Below are 14424 nucleotides of genomic sequence, written 5' to 3'. Positions count from 1 at the left end.
CCTCTGTGCAGTGCGACAAAGCAGCCAGGAGACTCCTCAGGACAGGAATCACCATCAAGAAGGCACTGCCCGACCAATTGCTGCATCTTGGACAGCAAATGTGCCACAGACATCCCACCACAGCTGCTGGGGGATGGATATGGAGCTTCACCACAAGTCATTTAAAGGATTCGGTGGCAGCAAAGACAAAAGCAACTGGGGATCCACTGCCTTCCTTGTCTCCTCTCCCACCCTGCTCCTAAAACTGTATCATTTGGGAACCAGAGTTAAATCATTTGCCTGTGCAAAAAAGCAATTAGAGCCACAGGTCCAAAAGGACTTGTCAGGCAGAGCATTTCAAAGCATGAAGAAGCAGAAGTTTGGAAAAGCCAGTGAGTTACCTATGCAGCGCAGAGAAACCACATTTTCTGAGGCACAGGAAGCACTGCAGGAGAAATTAAAAAAAAAAAAAAAAAAAAAAAAAATTAACCCCACCAACATCTTAGGCACTCAGTGAAGGAAAAGTCCACCCTCCAGCTGCTTTCTACCCTTTGCAGCTACATGCCCTGCCTGCAGCCTCATCTTCCTGGGGAGGGTTCCCTTCTTTCTTCACTTCCTCCAGCTACCCTCCCAGCAACAATCTGGCCTCCACCATGCCCTACATTCACCAAAACTGTCCTGTGGGACATGAGCTCTGCAGACATGCCCACAAAACGTTTGCAAGCCTATTGAGAAGCAAGAAGAAGAACAGCTTGAGAGAAAGTCGAGCTGATTTAGGAAGTTGTCATGGAAGAACTCAACAAGGGAGCTGCAGGAAGTTTGCAGACACAGGAGTATACAGGTTTTGAAACTGGACACTTCAGAGCTGTTTATTGATAATAAAAATTATGCTCTCCACAGTCAAGATCCATTTTTGCCCACTGTGGGTTCATGTGACTGGGAAAAAGGCTGTGCAAGCTGCTGTGAATGTGTTGCAGCTCTTGTCACCTTACACAAAATCCTGCTGATGGTCAGAGAACCTTTGAAAAATCCCTTTGACATGGCAACCTTCTAGGCAGCACAGAGGATAGGACATTTTTTTCTTTTAGAAGAGGACAGGGAGGATGGAAAAAATGACAGCTGTGTTTTTAAAAAGAGGGAAGAGCAACTGCAATCAGATTAAAACCAAAGTGTCTTTCCCTCCAACAATCCCCACTGAAAGATGTGTTTGCATTATGCTGCAGGCAGAAGCTACACCTCTTACAGCATCTGGAGAGACCCTGGATGAAAGGAGAGAGGCTTTTATTAAACAAAGATACCTGTTGTACAGCCTTTTGTACAAGTCTATGTTCCCAGCACTCGTGTTCAGCTTCATGTAGCTCTTGAAGCTGACTTCAGGTGCTACCCCATGACTGTAGAAATAGGTATCCCTGCAAAACAGAAAGCCCACTGTGAAAGCCAGCACTGGTTTCAGTTTTCAAACCAGTGATAACAACGAGCTGTGCCAAGCTAGAGCCACTGACGTGACAACACTAGAAATATTTATTTTTGGTTTGTTTTGTTTTGTTTTTTTTTTTTTCCCTGAACCCTGGTGGTGCAGCCCAGCCAGAATCTCAGATTCTTTAAACATTTGTCAGGCTCCACTTCCCATCAGTCACTAGGTTAAAACAATATTTTTGTCTGATATGCATTCACCTCGTGTAACAGGGCAAGACGAAGAGATGTCTTTGCCAGTACATTTTCACAGCAGAGCCTCAGACACATTAAAAATGGCAAGAGGGAAATTTTAACCTTTCTGTGTCTGGGCAAAGGCTGACAGAGGCTGGACTTACATGCTGTAGCCCATGTCTTTGCATGCAATCTTCCCATAATCATCGTTCCAGTCATCTTGGCAAACAGGATACCAGGATTTGCTGACAGGTGAATAAACTTCCAGGATAAAATTTGGTCCAAAAAGTCTAACTGCCAGAAAAGGAAGAAAAGGAAAAAGGAAAAAAAAAAAAAAAAAGAAAAAAGAAAATAGAAAGACACTAAGAACACCACATGCTATTATTACTATTATTATTACTGCTTTCTTAGCTTGGATGTAGTTACCCACTTCATGTATGAACTGATGTTAATTTAATGCTCCCTTCTACTCAAATTCTGAATATTCTAAATATCCAGCAGACAGAAACATGGCAATGACTTACTTCTTTTCATGTAAGGCAATTTAGAAGAACTACCAGTTTTAGAATGCAAATGTACAAGGTAGGGTTCATCCTTTCATTTCAGCTTTTATGCTCAAAATTCTCTTTTATATTCTAAGAAAGACTGCAATAATGAAAATTTTCTGATCTTTTCTCTATGCAACCATATATTTCTTAATATATCACATACTGTGTATAAATAAAATATGACCTATTGAAAAATACTTTATATTATCTCATAATACACCACGTTTCTCCAGAGAAGTGCTTTGTAGAGCAAGAATGTAACCAGGAGCAATTAGCTCTGACACTGCACGCCCCATTCTGTATTTGCTCGCACAAGTATTTAATAAAAAATAGTTCAAGCAAAAGAATGGATTGAAACAGGCAAACAGGCTTCTCCAAGAACCCATTATCCAACCAAATGGAGTGCAACAGCTGACAGCAAATGCTAGCCCTCCATGAGAATGTGCTGAATAAAAATTTACAGAGGGATTTTGAAGAACAGCTAGAGGTTTCCAGTGTGGCACTGGCACGACACAAGATGCCAAACCTCTGGAACGGACAAATCAATGTTTCCACCTTCAGCTCTAAAGCTTCTCTTGGCATCTTTTCAGTTCAAAGCAATGATTAGGCCTGGCTTTCTTCCACAAACGAGTTATGAAGTCACTGAAGAACTAAGGGGGGAATGAAGAATGCAAAATACGTGGAAAAAGACAAGCCTGACTGAAGACCACCAGGTTTATGTCATCACCTGGCGCTCACTGAGAAATCACCACTGTTCCATCCAGAGACAATGCTAGATTCAGTTCTGCACAAACCCCACCCAAATTAAAAGGTGATATTTAAAAAACTGACTCAAAGTCAAGGCAGCTCAAACCCCTGAGCCAAGCATTTTATTTCAGCTTTTCAATCGGGCTGGAAACAAACTGAACATCTATATATAGCACACATCCTACAGCATTTTAAAGACAGACTGTAGGCTAAAACAGCCTTGTTGAAACTTAACCAGGCTCTGGACAAGGCAATCTGCTCCCAGGCTCCTGCAGTTGATGCAGGATTTTCCCCCCAGCCCCTGGATGCTGTCACTCACCACAGCGGGTCTCGTCCTCCCCATTGGGACAGTCGCTGACTCCGTCACACCACTGGGAGGGGGACACGCACACCCCTGAGGATCCACACTCGATCAGGGAGCTGAGACAGTGGTTCTCCACTGCAGGGAGAGAGAAACACAGCCACGAGGCTGCACACCAGCCCTGCTCTCAAAGAGTTTCCCACTTTGATGGAGCAAAGTGTTGGAAGCTGCTCTTAAGCGCGGAGGTGGGAGGGAAGACCTTGTACTGGATTATGTAACCTAGAAACGTGTATTCTATTTCATCTGTTGAAGGCTGGTCTTTTGGGAGACGTTTTGTCCTTCTCTTGCCCCTCCAGGGGGGAAGGAGGAGGATGCCTCCTGATAACGGCCCAGCCATTAAATCCAGGTGGGGCAGTGTTTCTTATCTCTTTCACCACTCCTCCATCCTCTAGGGCGACATCTTCTGATAATGGGCCATCAGGGCCCACCAATGACACGACACATTCCATCATCCCATTGGGAGATGCTCCACACAGTGGGGGAGGAGCCAGCTGTTCCCAACTTGATAAAAACTGGGACTGAAGGACACAAGGGGTCTTGTTTGTCCACTGGATTCCTGGAGGAAGACTGGACCCATCTCGTCTCCATTGGACTTTCTACAGGGTCATCTCTACTCCACAGAACCACATCTGTTACTCCAGGAGGATTTATTTGGACTGCTTCCAACACCCTGACCACCAGGTTGCCAGGTCGTATCCCTGACTCTTTCAGGTTTTTTCCAGGATCTTTTTTTGCTTCCTTGCTTGTATTTTGTTGTTGTTGTTGTTTGTTTGTTTTTGTTTCTTTTTGTTTGTTTGGTTGGTTTGGGGTTTTTTTTGTACTACTACATTTGTATTTTCCTTTTTATTTTTAATATTCCTAGTAAAGAACTGTTACTCCTACTTCCCATATCTTTCCTAAGAGCCCCTAATTCCAAAATTATAATAATTGGAGGGAAGGGGGTTTACATTCTCCATTCCAAGGGAGGCTCTAGTTTTCCCTGACAAACAACTGTCTTTCAAAACCAAGACAGCCCCTTAAACCCTGTCTGCCACAGCAGAAGATGGATTTGCTCTGTCCTTTGCATCACTTGTCAGATCAAGTCTCTGATGCAGCTGATTGGATTTTGGCCACTGGCCTCCCCTGAATAATCAGGCACCATTGAGTTGTCAGAAAGGCGTCAGCTTTGCACTGGCACAGCGTTAACACGCAGAAAAGGAGGAAGAGAGTGAGCACCTCCAGTTAGGTACTCTTGTTCTCATTTAAAACTGGATTACACTCACCCTGCTTAAAATCAAAACGAGTCCAAAAAATGGCTCCTAAGAACACAAAGTGTCATCTTATTAGTTCTAAATGAACTCCCTTTTAAAATCATAGAATAGTTTGGAAGAGGTCTTTAAACATCATTTTAGTCCAACCCCAATGCAATGAGCAGGGACCTCTTCCACTGGATCTCTCTTCCTCCTTTCCTGAGCAGAACAGAAAGGAGAGGCTCCAAAACCCAGCAAATTTTTAGTTTCTGGCTTTTTTAGCAAAGTAGCTTTCATTGAAAGGGAAATTAAGACAGCACAAGGCAAACTTCACCTGAGCTGAGCAGAACTGGCCCAGCCCTGCTCAGTCTCCCCAGCTGGGGAAGATTTCCAAGGCAAACATCCATGGTACAACTTAGAGTGCTGAGACAGGCTGGGCTCATGCAATGTTTACACAGAAGCCCCACAGAAACAAACCAATGGATGCAAGTGACCTCTGCTCCAAGAGGGTACTTCCCATTTTAGCAAAACAAAACACATCTTGACCATTTGCACTTTTGCAGTTAAGGTTTACACACTTAATGCAGTCCCCTCCCTTCACCTAAGTGAAGCTCAAATTCGGAAAGTAACAGCACCATTAAAAAGAAAGAACAACAACAACAACAAAAACACACCTCAATCCACAAACAAAACTGAGCCATTAAGAAGCAACATTAACTCATCTCTTAGGAGAAAAGGAACAAAGACCTTTCTGTCCTTAATTCAGCATAAAGCATAAAATGAGAGTGGGTATTTCTAACTTAAAAAGCTTAATACATATTTCCTTTAAAAAAAAAAAAAAAAAAAGAAAAAAAATACTACTTACGAAAATACCAGATGAAGAAAGCAGCGATTGCACAACAAATGACTATTAATATAGATAATATTATTATTATGGTTTTCCTTAGACCTGAAAATGAAAGCAAGGAGGAAAAGAAAAATTAGGTTCACAAGTAAAGTAACTTCCCCCCCACCAGCACTACTTATTTGACACCAAAATCAGCCAGTTTTAGCCAGACTTTTCTCTATCCCACCATCCTTCCTCCCAAATCTCCCAGCTGCACCAGCACCTCGGCCAGCTGCCGCTTCTTCACCCACAAGGAAGCGCCTCCTTCAACGCACCACTCGGAAGGGAAAGCCCCTTCCCTTCGTTATCTTAACTTCGACAGATCTTGGGGCCAAAACCAGGAGAAATCCCCCCAAAACTCACTGGCTGCACACGTTCTCCTGGGCGGGTGCGGCGCTGGCCTGGTGGACTGGTGGGTGGCCACCCTTGGGACGTAGCTTGGCACGGAGGGAGCGCCGGTGGAGAAGAACTGTGGGTACGGGTTAGCACCTGCTGCCTGCCTGGCAGCGTAGATGGGCTCGGGCTGGAAGCCCCTGTTCTCGTAGTATGGCGGTGGTGGACCCTGAGGGGTGGCGTGGGGAGGAAGGGAAAAGCAGGAGAAATTGAGGAATAGGAGAAACAAGGCCGCCAGCAGGGCAGAATTTCAGAGCCCTGCCCCGTAAAACGCACCCCGGGCACGCGGAACGCTTACTGGGGACTCCAGCTTACGCAGAGAGATTCACAGAGCGCGCCTAAAACCCGCGTTTGGAATGGTAAAAATAACGCAGAGCGAAGCTGGGAAACCTCGGGCAAGATCAGTTTCCTGATCCATAGCAGCCCAGCCTAAGATGGATCCTTGAGCCCAGCCCTCCCAAGCTGTTTGCACAAACGCTCGCCCTGGGACGTCTGACAGGGCAGAAATGAGCAGCGATGAGAGCTGTGGGCAGCACCACCACAGAAAGAAACGCTGACGAGTTACAGCCTTTGTCCCGACCCAGGATAAATGCTTACTGCCCCATTTCGTGCTGTGACAACACCAGGTACACCTAAGCTATTTCTGACACACGCTGGCCTGCAACAGGTCGTGGAATATTTATCCTGGAAGAGCTTTAAGAGCTAGTTAGAAGCCATTCGGACCTATCCCACCAAAACAAGCTTAAATAAATCAAAAGCACATGCTCAAAAGCATAAATCTCCCCTGGAAGCAGCTGAGCACTTGAAATGTTGGTTAATTCAAGCATCTTACACCTGCCTCACAGCATCTTTTCCCCTTTTTGCCAAAAAGCAAACAACAAATAGTCCACATTTGTAAAGACTTGTTAATCAGGATTAACAAGGGGCTGTTAAACAGCCCCTCAATGGGCTGTTACATGTAAAGAAATAAAAATATTCAAAGAAAAAGAAAATCAGAGAGGAGCATTGCGAATATTTTGTTTACTTACTAGAGTAGAGGTCATTTTTCCTTTGTCAACAGTACAAAAACAATTCAAGTGTCGGGGAGTCAAGTGTGAACCTGTACAAACAAACAACAAAAGAAGAAAACAATCACAACTGGAGGCTTTGTCCAGCTTTCCCTTTGGAAAAATAAAATAAAATAGAACAAAACAAAATAAAATAAAATAGAAATGAAAATATAAAAAATAAAAAATAAATATAAAAAATAAAATGAAATTAAATGAAATAAATAAAAATAAAATAAAAATATAAAAAAAAGAAAAATAAAATAAACTACAGCAACAACAAAATAACCACCCCAAACCAAGCGGAAGTATTTGAAGAGAGGGTACAAATTAAGGTGCAGCATGAAATCAGATCTCAGCAGCGTCTCAATGCAAGCCTGAGGATTATACAGTGGCAACCATTCATTAGCACGGGGGCAGCACAAACTGAGAAGGTCAAGTCGGTGCTCACTCTGGCTGGCAGAACGAGAGTCAGAGAATATCCTGGCAGCGACCCACGCGGTGCCAGTCCCATGTCCAGGTCCTCCTGCCTCTCTCAGCACTTACTCATGTGTCGCTCTGAGATTTTTGACACTGAAACCAGCAAAGCATCAGGAAATACAAATTCAACCAATTCGTGATAGCAGCACACCTTGCAGCCTCCACAGGCCGCGGTTTTTTTCACTCTGGTGTTCCAAGGAGTTGTTTTCTTGGCTGTGTGTTGTTGTCACAAAAACAGGGAGAAAAGCACGGCAGGGGAAATGTGCTGCAGCAATATGAAAGTTTTGCAAACTGGGTAAAAAAAGAGAGGCTCTGCATCGAATGTTTCAGGCACCCGGCAGTTTATTTTAAAGTTAAACGTTAACGTTGAGCAAAACCGCTGATTGCCACAGACACGAGAAATATAAAAAAATGTTCGCTGGTGCAGATCTAAAATAGGCAGTTAAATACCTCCATGAGCAACCATTCTAATAAATGCTGCTATCTGCTGAGTCCTCTCATGTTGCTCTACAAGAAATAAAAGCCTAGAAAGTGCCTCAGTCCTGCGCTGAGAAATACCTTTCTCCACCTTGCAGAGCAAAACCCTGCACACTGCAGCTGTGTAAAGACACAGCACAATTCAGCCCAAAGTACTAGGTTATTTTTTAGAACCTCTATCAAGGCATCATCTCGCCCAAAGCTGAACTGCAAATGTCACTGGAGCAGATTTCAGCTGCCTCAAGCGTGCCAATTCTTCGTGACACTTCAGGAAGGCTGAGGCTGGTATTTGCTTATCAGTGCTAACAAACAGGTGTAAGTAATGCACTGCTGAACTTATTCGTGTGGCAGACAGGTGAGAAATGAGTCCTACTCCTACTCACTGAAAGTCCATCAGACTGGTGACTAAGGCTCCAGGACTTCTGCTTGGCTTTATGTCCCGTCCATCCTCGCCCAGCTCTTCTCAGCAGCTCTGCCCAGGCTTAGGGACAAATAAATCACAGGAGGATACTTCTGTTCCTTGTTCTCTGAAAAGGAGAAGGAATAAAAAGGTTGGGAAGTTTTGTGATACCAGAGAGAAGTGGTGATTCTGAGGTAAGCCAGCAGGCACTATGACCAAAAAAATCTTTTTTTTTCTTTTTTTCTTTCTTTTTTTTAAGTTACCATTTGAAAGGCTGTGCAAATTAACAGGGAAGAGTGTTGTCCTTTTTGGGGGAGTTTCTGTGAGTGGTTTGTTTGTTTGTTTGTTTTCCTTCAAAAAACTGAGGGGAAAAAAATCTCTCTTGTTCAGCTGGGTTTTCAACCACCCCTCCCAATTTAGTTCTTGTTAATCTATATCCTATCCAGTTTCTGATTAATAACAGTTTCCCTGTTATAAAATACAGGAACTCATAGGTAAATACAGACTTCTATAGTATTACATACACACATTTTCCAGTCTCTTAAAACTACACGAAACCAAAAGCACTGAACTCTCATTGGTTCTGCAAATGTTTAGGGCAAAAAATCGATCTGTAGCATCCAATAAAGATATAATCTGGTTTTCTTAAGTACACATCACTCCCACACTTCAAAATGTTTCACAAACACATCAAGGGAACTGCAACTACTTCTCAGATAAGGGAGCTGGGTCATGGAGAATCAAACTGACCTGTCAAACACTCCCCATCCCAATAACTAGAGAGCTAGAAGGGACTGGCCTGCCCTATCTCAGTCCAATGCTTTGGCCTCTAACTCACCTCACACATCAGACAAATTTAAACAGACCATTTAAAAGCGTCATAAACCCACTCTGATGATGCAGAAGAGTTCAGTGGGAATGTTCATCTGTCCTTCCCTCTCACTGCCCTCCTTCCTCCTGATGTCTGCTGAGCTATTAAAGCACTCTACTGGGTGCATCTGGAAAAAACAAACTTCAGGAGTCCTTTAAAGGGAGCTGGAGATCCCAGGCAAGGGGAACTGGGATGGAGCTCCACACCAGAGCAGGCTTCAAGGTGTCTCAGGGTACCAGAGGCTTGAGGCTTGCTAACACCTTCCAGCTCTGGAAAAAGTGCACCCAAATAATGAAAGGAACCCATCAGTCCTATGCAATCAAGCCCTTAAATTTTAAAAACTCCAGTATGGATGGAGCAGAAGTAGCATTTAGACCTCCAGCAACACAGAAGCTCCAAAACTGAGTGTGTTTTTCTCTTTTTTTTTTTTTTTTTTTCCCCTTTTGCATTTAAACCATTACAATAGCTCAAAGTACAGGAATAAAGCCACTGTTTCTAATGACAGGAGAGACAGAGAGTAAAAAGCCACCCCTGACACAGTTCACTGATAAATAAAGCAAAATGTGTTGCCTCACAGCTGGCAGCTGCTACTTGAAGTATCTGAGCTTCTTACATATGCCTTAGGAGTGTTAATGTTATGTCACGGGTCATTAGGATTAAAGAAATGCATCACTATTTCCAGTAAGTTTGTCAAAAATGAAAACAAAAAAAGGAACGCAGCCAAACAACAATGCAAAAAATAAAAATATTAGATTAATTTGTTTCAAATTAAATCAAATAGCTTCTTGGGGTTTTTATTCATTTTTCCACAGATTTCTGCAAATCAGGTCTTTAAGTAAAAGTTGCAGCAGAGTTGGTCTGCACTTCATTTGACAACGTCCTATTTAACCAAAAATGGACTTTCTGGAATCTCAGCCCTCCAGAAGCTTGTCCTCCTCCCTACCACAGTGACAGTCCCTCTCTGCCCTGGGCAGGAAACACCAAGCACTGATTTGTGCTGCTCAGCCCTACGTGCTCCTCACCACCACGTGCTCCTAAACCCCTCGCTGAATTTTGGTGAATTTTGGGCAAAAAATGAGACCCTGCTTTTGCCTCATTACAGCAGCGTCAGCTCATGGCCCCCTCACACCTCCCCTGTCCTTTGCTGGCCAGGAGCCAACATCCCAAAAAGGCAACAGACAGAATGAAAGGCAAAGAAACCCTAAAGGTCTAGGCAGGATTTTGTAAGGACACCAGACCTGCTGCCTTTTGCCCTGGCTCTCCATGCAAGAAATAACAGGATTTCCTCAGCACGCACCACGTCGTAATTGTTAATTGGTTTCCTCGAGCTTTTACACAGAGATCCCTATAGGCTGTTTCCATGCCCAAGTCAATAGGATGGAATAACTGCCTCCAGATATCCTAAATCAACACTGTGAATTCAACTGGCCGAAGAAGCCAGAGTTCTGTTGGCAACAGTTTGCTTCCTGCATTTACATATTGCTCCAATACGTGTTCTGTGCCATTTCCTGAAGCAGAAACAACATCAGCTGTTTGCTCAGCTCTGTGATGGTTATCAACAATTGAAAAAGAAACCCCAGAACAAAAAAAAAAAAAAGACAACCAACCAAACTAGCTCTTCACAGTTAGACCTTCGTAAAAGGAACCACATGCAAACAAAAGAGCTGTAAGAGGACAGAACGGTCAAAACCCAAATGAAGTCAAGTTCCCCTTCTAAAAGGAAGAAGCATAAAAGCATCCAAACATTCTACGTGAACCTAACACACTGCATCACGTCCAAAAAATTCCCTGTATCAAGGAAACCAGCAGAACTCATCGAGACAGCAAAGGAGTAATTCCAGTGCAAAGCTCAACCCTAAAGAAGGGCAGGCAAACACTTTATGGCGTTGATGACGCTAGAGAGGAAATATGATTTCATTTTTTTTTTTATTATTTTCATCCTTTTTATGGCCACCTAGAAGTTTCAGCAACATAACGTGAACGCAATATAACCATGAAGCGATGGTGTGGAGGAAAGGTTAGTGAGGCAATAAAATTTAAAAAATAATAATAATAATAAAGAGGGAAAACAAGCAAAGAGGTGATTCCAGGTTCATTTTCATGATCTTTTCACAGAGTAATTTCACAGGATAGTTCCTGCCTGGTCACCTGGACAAGAGGAAAGAAACACGGTCAAGATTCCTGTTCAACAATCAGCACTAAAAATGATCATGACTTGCAAATGAAGTATAGAAAGTTAAAAAAAAAAAAAAAATCCAGTTATGAATGAAAAAGGAAAGGAGCTAAATAAGATTTTTCATCCTATTTAATTTAGAAGATTTCCTTGACACGTCTTCAGGAAGTGGCACTGAGTGTTCTTATTGTGATGATTTTAAAAAGTGACTTTAATTTACTCCATTTATCCTCTGGCAGGGACCAAAGACAGATTGACTGATTGTCTCAAAGTCATTAAAATCAGGGTCCTACAGTGTCCTGGCCTTCCCACAAACCTCAACAGAGGAGAGCTCTACTCAGCATGCCTGTGCAGTAACATCAAGGATTTCAGAGAACCCCTGAGATTATGCAAATATTTACCTGAAAGGTTGCCACAAATAAAACCTCGTCCTTCTCACAGCTCCTAAGAAATAGTTTTGAAGTTATTCTAGATTAACTCCTAAAATGTCGTTATACTGTACAACCACTTATCAAGAGGTGTCAAAAAACCACAGCCTCTTGATAAGCACTATCAGCCACTATCAGCAGCGGCTCAGTGAAGTCCACAGCAGTATTCCCCAGACCAGGAAATCAAGATTAATTTTACTTCCACATGCCAAAAAAAAAAAAAAAAAAAAAAGGAGTAACCAAAAATCTCTAAGTGTAGCAGTCACATTTTTAAAAATTATAGGGTGCCATACTCATACTACAAATAATTGTCTGTTATTATTATTATCATCTGTCTGAAAACAGACAATGGCTTCAAACTCAGCCCTGTCACGAGTAGATCACGTGCTTTGCTAGGAACAGTGGGGTGAGGAAGGAGGCTGAAATGCTCTTTTCTTTTCTCCCATTTCACTGAGCGGGTGGTGAGTGGCACAAGACCCAAAAAAACCAGCCCCAGCCATTTCAGAAACAGAAAGGACCAAGAGCCCAGAAGAACCAGAGGCATGGTAGGAGATGGAGCCATTGTTGTTCAGGCAACAACTGCAAACCACAGCACCCAAGACCAGAATCCCAGCTGGGGCTGGAGGATGCAGCAAGAGCCAGCTTGGCCTTGGGATCCCTACTTCCCCTACACTTCATCCCAAATTCTATCCTTGCCCTTCTTCCAAGGCATAAGCAAATAACTTTCTGGCAGAAGCATGCTTGCTAATCACCTTCATATTTGATTATTACATTCTGGCTAAACTCAAGTGTCTGTCTACGCCGCTGGAAGTCACTGGCAAGGAAATAAACCTCTCAAGAACTCTTGTTCACCATATTTGATTAGTATGATGTAAGTAAGGAAGCACTAGGTTACCCACACTGCAGGAAAATAAAACCCAGCAATGTTAAGAAACCAGACTTATTTGGTTGTCCAGGTCAGCGATTTTTAACCTGTGACCCTACAGGTCCTGAGGAGCTGCAAACCACTTCTAAGAGGCCTGTGGCAGATAAGGGTGAAAAGCAAATCTTGCCGGCAGGAGGTTTGAATTCTCTCCACGGGGAGGCCGGTATTGGCAGGATGCACACAGCAAAGCCCTGGGGGAAGCACTGCTGCAGAGCACAGGCACCACTGAGCTGCTCAGAGTGGACCAGCCCTGGACTGGCACAGGAGGAAAAGCCAACATCTCCAAGACTGGCAACTCCAAGACAAATATTTGACCAGCATCCCAGAATAATGTGTTGCTTTTGTTTTTCCATCAACATCCAGGAACGTAGTTCCAATTTATTTCCAGTTTCAGGCTAGGCTACCGTGATAGATTTGCTCTAGGCTGACTGTGAGCAGGAATAAATTTCAACAGTTTAAGGATGAAAGGAAGAAAGACAAAAAGGCTCGCGAAGCCCTACTTTAACATCAACATTTATCTTAGCCCCCCTGTCTTTTGGCTTTGCATCTACACCCCTAGGTAAAAGCCTTGCCATTTTCCCAGCTCATTGATCTATGCCACACACAACGTCCACCTCTTTCCACACCTAATATTGCCCTAGGTAATGCAAATAATCCAAGACGCTTTCTTTGGCTGGAGACATTAGTGTCACTTAACTCAGGACAAACAGGGCCACTTAGGACAAAGGCTCGGTGTGACAACGCTCCCTTAAATGAGCAGACACCCACTCGGGAAGCTGAGGCTGAGATTCCAGCTCCGGGTAAGCAATGAACATAAAGCCACATCCGAGGAGGTGTGGACTGGATTGACTTCAGCGTGCAGAGCTTCGGCACAGAAGTTCGGACGGCGCGGTTCTCCTAAAAGTTACTTTTCCAAAATCTCTTGAGGAGCTTTGCCAACTTTCACCCGAAATTAGCGCTTTTGCTAAAACCCAATGCATCAATACACGCCGAAGAGGGCCCGGGACTAAACCTTGTCCTGCTTTACTCTCTCTGCTCGCCCGGTGACCTTGAGGAAGCTGCCCAGTCTTTTACCCTTCATCACCAGGGTGAGAGATGGACAAGCTCCACCTGGAGCGGGGCTGGCTGAGCCCTCAGCACCTCCGGGGACCGCGTTATCACTGAATCCACAGCGCCCATCCACCCTCCTTCCTCCGTGCGTATTTTGATCCCGGCTATCCTGGCTATCCCGGCTATCCCGTCCACCTCCTCCATACACCTTTGCTCCCGGCTATCCCGGCTTTCCCATCCTCCTCCGTGTGTCTTTGGCTCCCGGCTATCCCGGTTTCCCCATCCACCTCCTCCGTGCGCCTTTGTCTCCCGGCTTCCCTTCACACCCCGGCCCGCTAAAGCGCGGCTTTATCGCACCGCATCTTCCCCTGGAGAGACTCCGGGCTGCGGACAGGGGACACCTGGGAAAAGCCGGGCGGGGAACGGTGGGAGCCACGTTCCCCTCTCTGTTTTCAATCCTCCGCCGCCTCCTCCCCCGCGGGACGGGGGCTCCCAGGCGCCGCCGCGCTCCCTCCTCATCCCCCCCTCCCCGAGCTCAGCCCGAGTTTCTCAGCTAAAAGCCCAAACCCATCCGGCGCAGCTCGCCTCGGCCCCGACGGCGATTCCCACCCTTGCTGTGCCGGGAGGCTGCGGAGGCGAAGGGGAGAGCGGCGCTTACCTGGGGCTCGGCACGGGATGGAAGGCGGCGGAGGGAGCCGGGAGCGGGCGGCGCGGCCGGGGAGGAGCCAGGGTGCGGGGCAGGGACAGGGGCAGGGATAGGGACAGGTGCCCGCAGGTGGATCCC

The 14424-nt window shown here is 44.8% G+C and overlaps 1 protein-coding gene across 4 annotated transcripts in view; it reads right to left on the bottom strand.

Moving 5' to 3' along the window:
- The window catches only part of TMPRSS2 (transmembrane serine protease 2), a 21534-nt gene extending 7110 nt beyond the window's left edge, over nt 1-14424 (bottom strand). For 2 of the 4 annotated variants that reach the window (XM_040090924.1, XM_040090900.1), the window contains exons 1-9: nt 14299-14424; nt 8177-8320; nt 6819-6889; nt 5761-5959; nt 5377-5460; nt 3241-3360; nt 1791-1920; nt 1278-1388; nt 381-424 (exon numbers count right to left, since the gene is read on the bottom strand). In XM_040090924.1, the coding sequence (XP_039946858.1) occupies nt 381-424; nt 1278-1388; nt 1791-1920; nt 3241-3360; nt 5377-5460; nt 5761-5959; nt 6819-6833 (703 nt within the window). In that variant the 5' untranslated portion in view covers nt 6834-6889; nt 8177-8320; nt 14299-14424. Of the gene's footprint in view, nt 1-380; nt 425-1277; nt 1389-1790; nt 1921-3240; nt 3361-5376; nt 5461-5760; nt 5960-6818; nt 6890-8176; nt 8321-13848; nt 14005-14298 lie in introns of those variants that run through there. The other 2 variants (XM_040090915.1, XM_040090908.1) reach the window with 2 other exon arrangements.

The sequence above is a fragment of the Hirundo rustica genome, chromosome 2, assembly GCF_015227805.2.
Source record: "Hirundo rustica isolate bHirRus1 chromosome 2, bHirRus1.pri.v3, whole genome shotgun sequence".
NCBI classification, from domain to species: Eukaryota; Metazoa; Chordata; class Aves; order Passeriformes; family Hirundinidae; genus Hirundo; species Hirundo rustica.
Note: the sequence above shows the minus strand (reverse complement) of the source record. Positions and strands in the feature narration are given on the sequence as shown.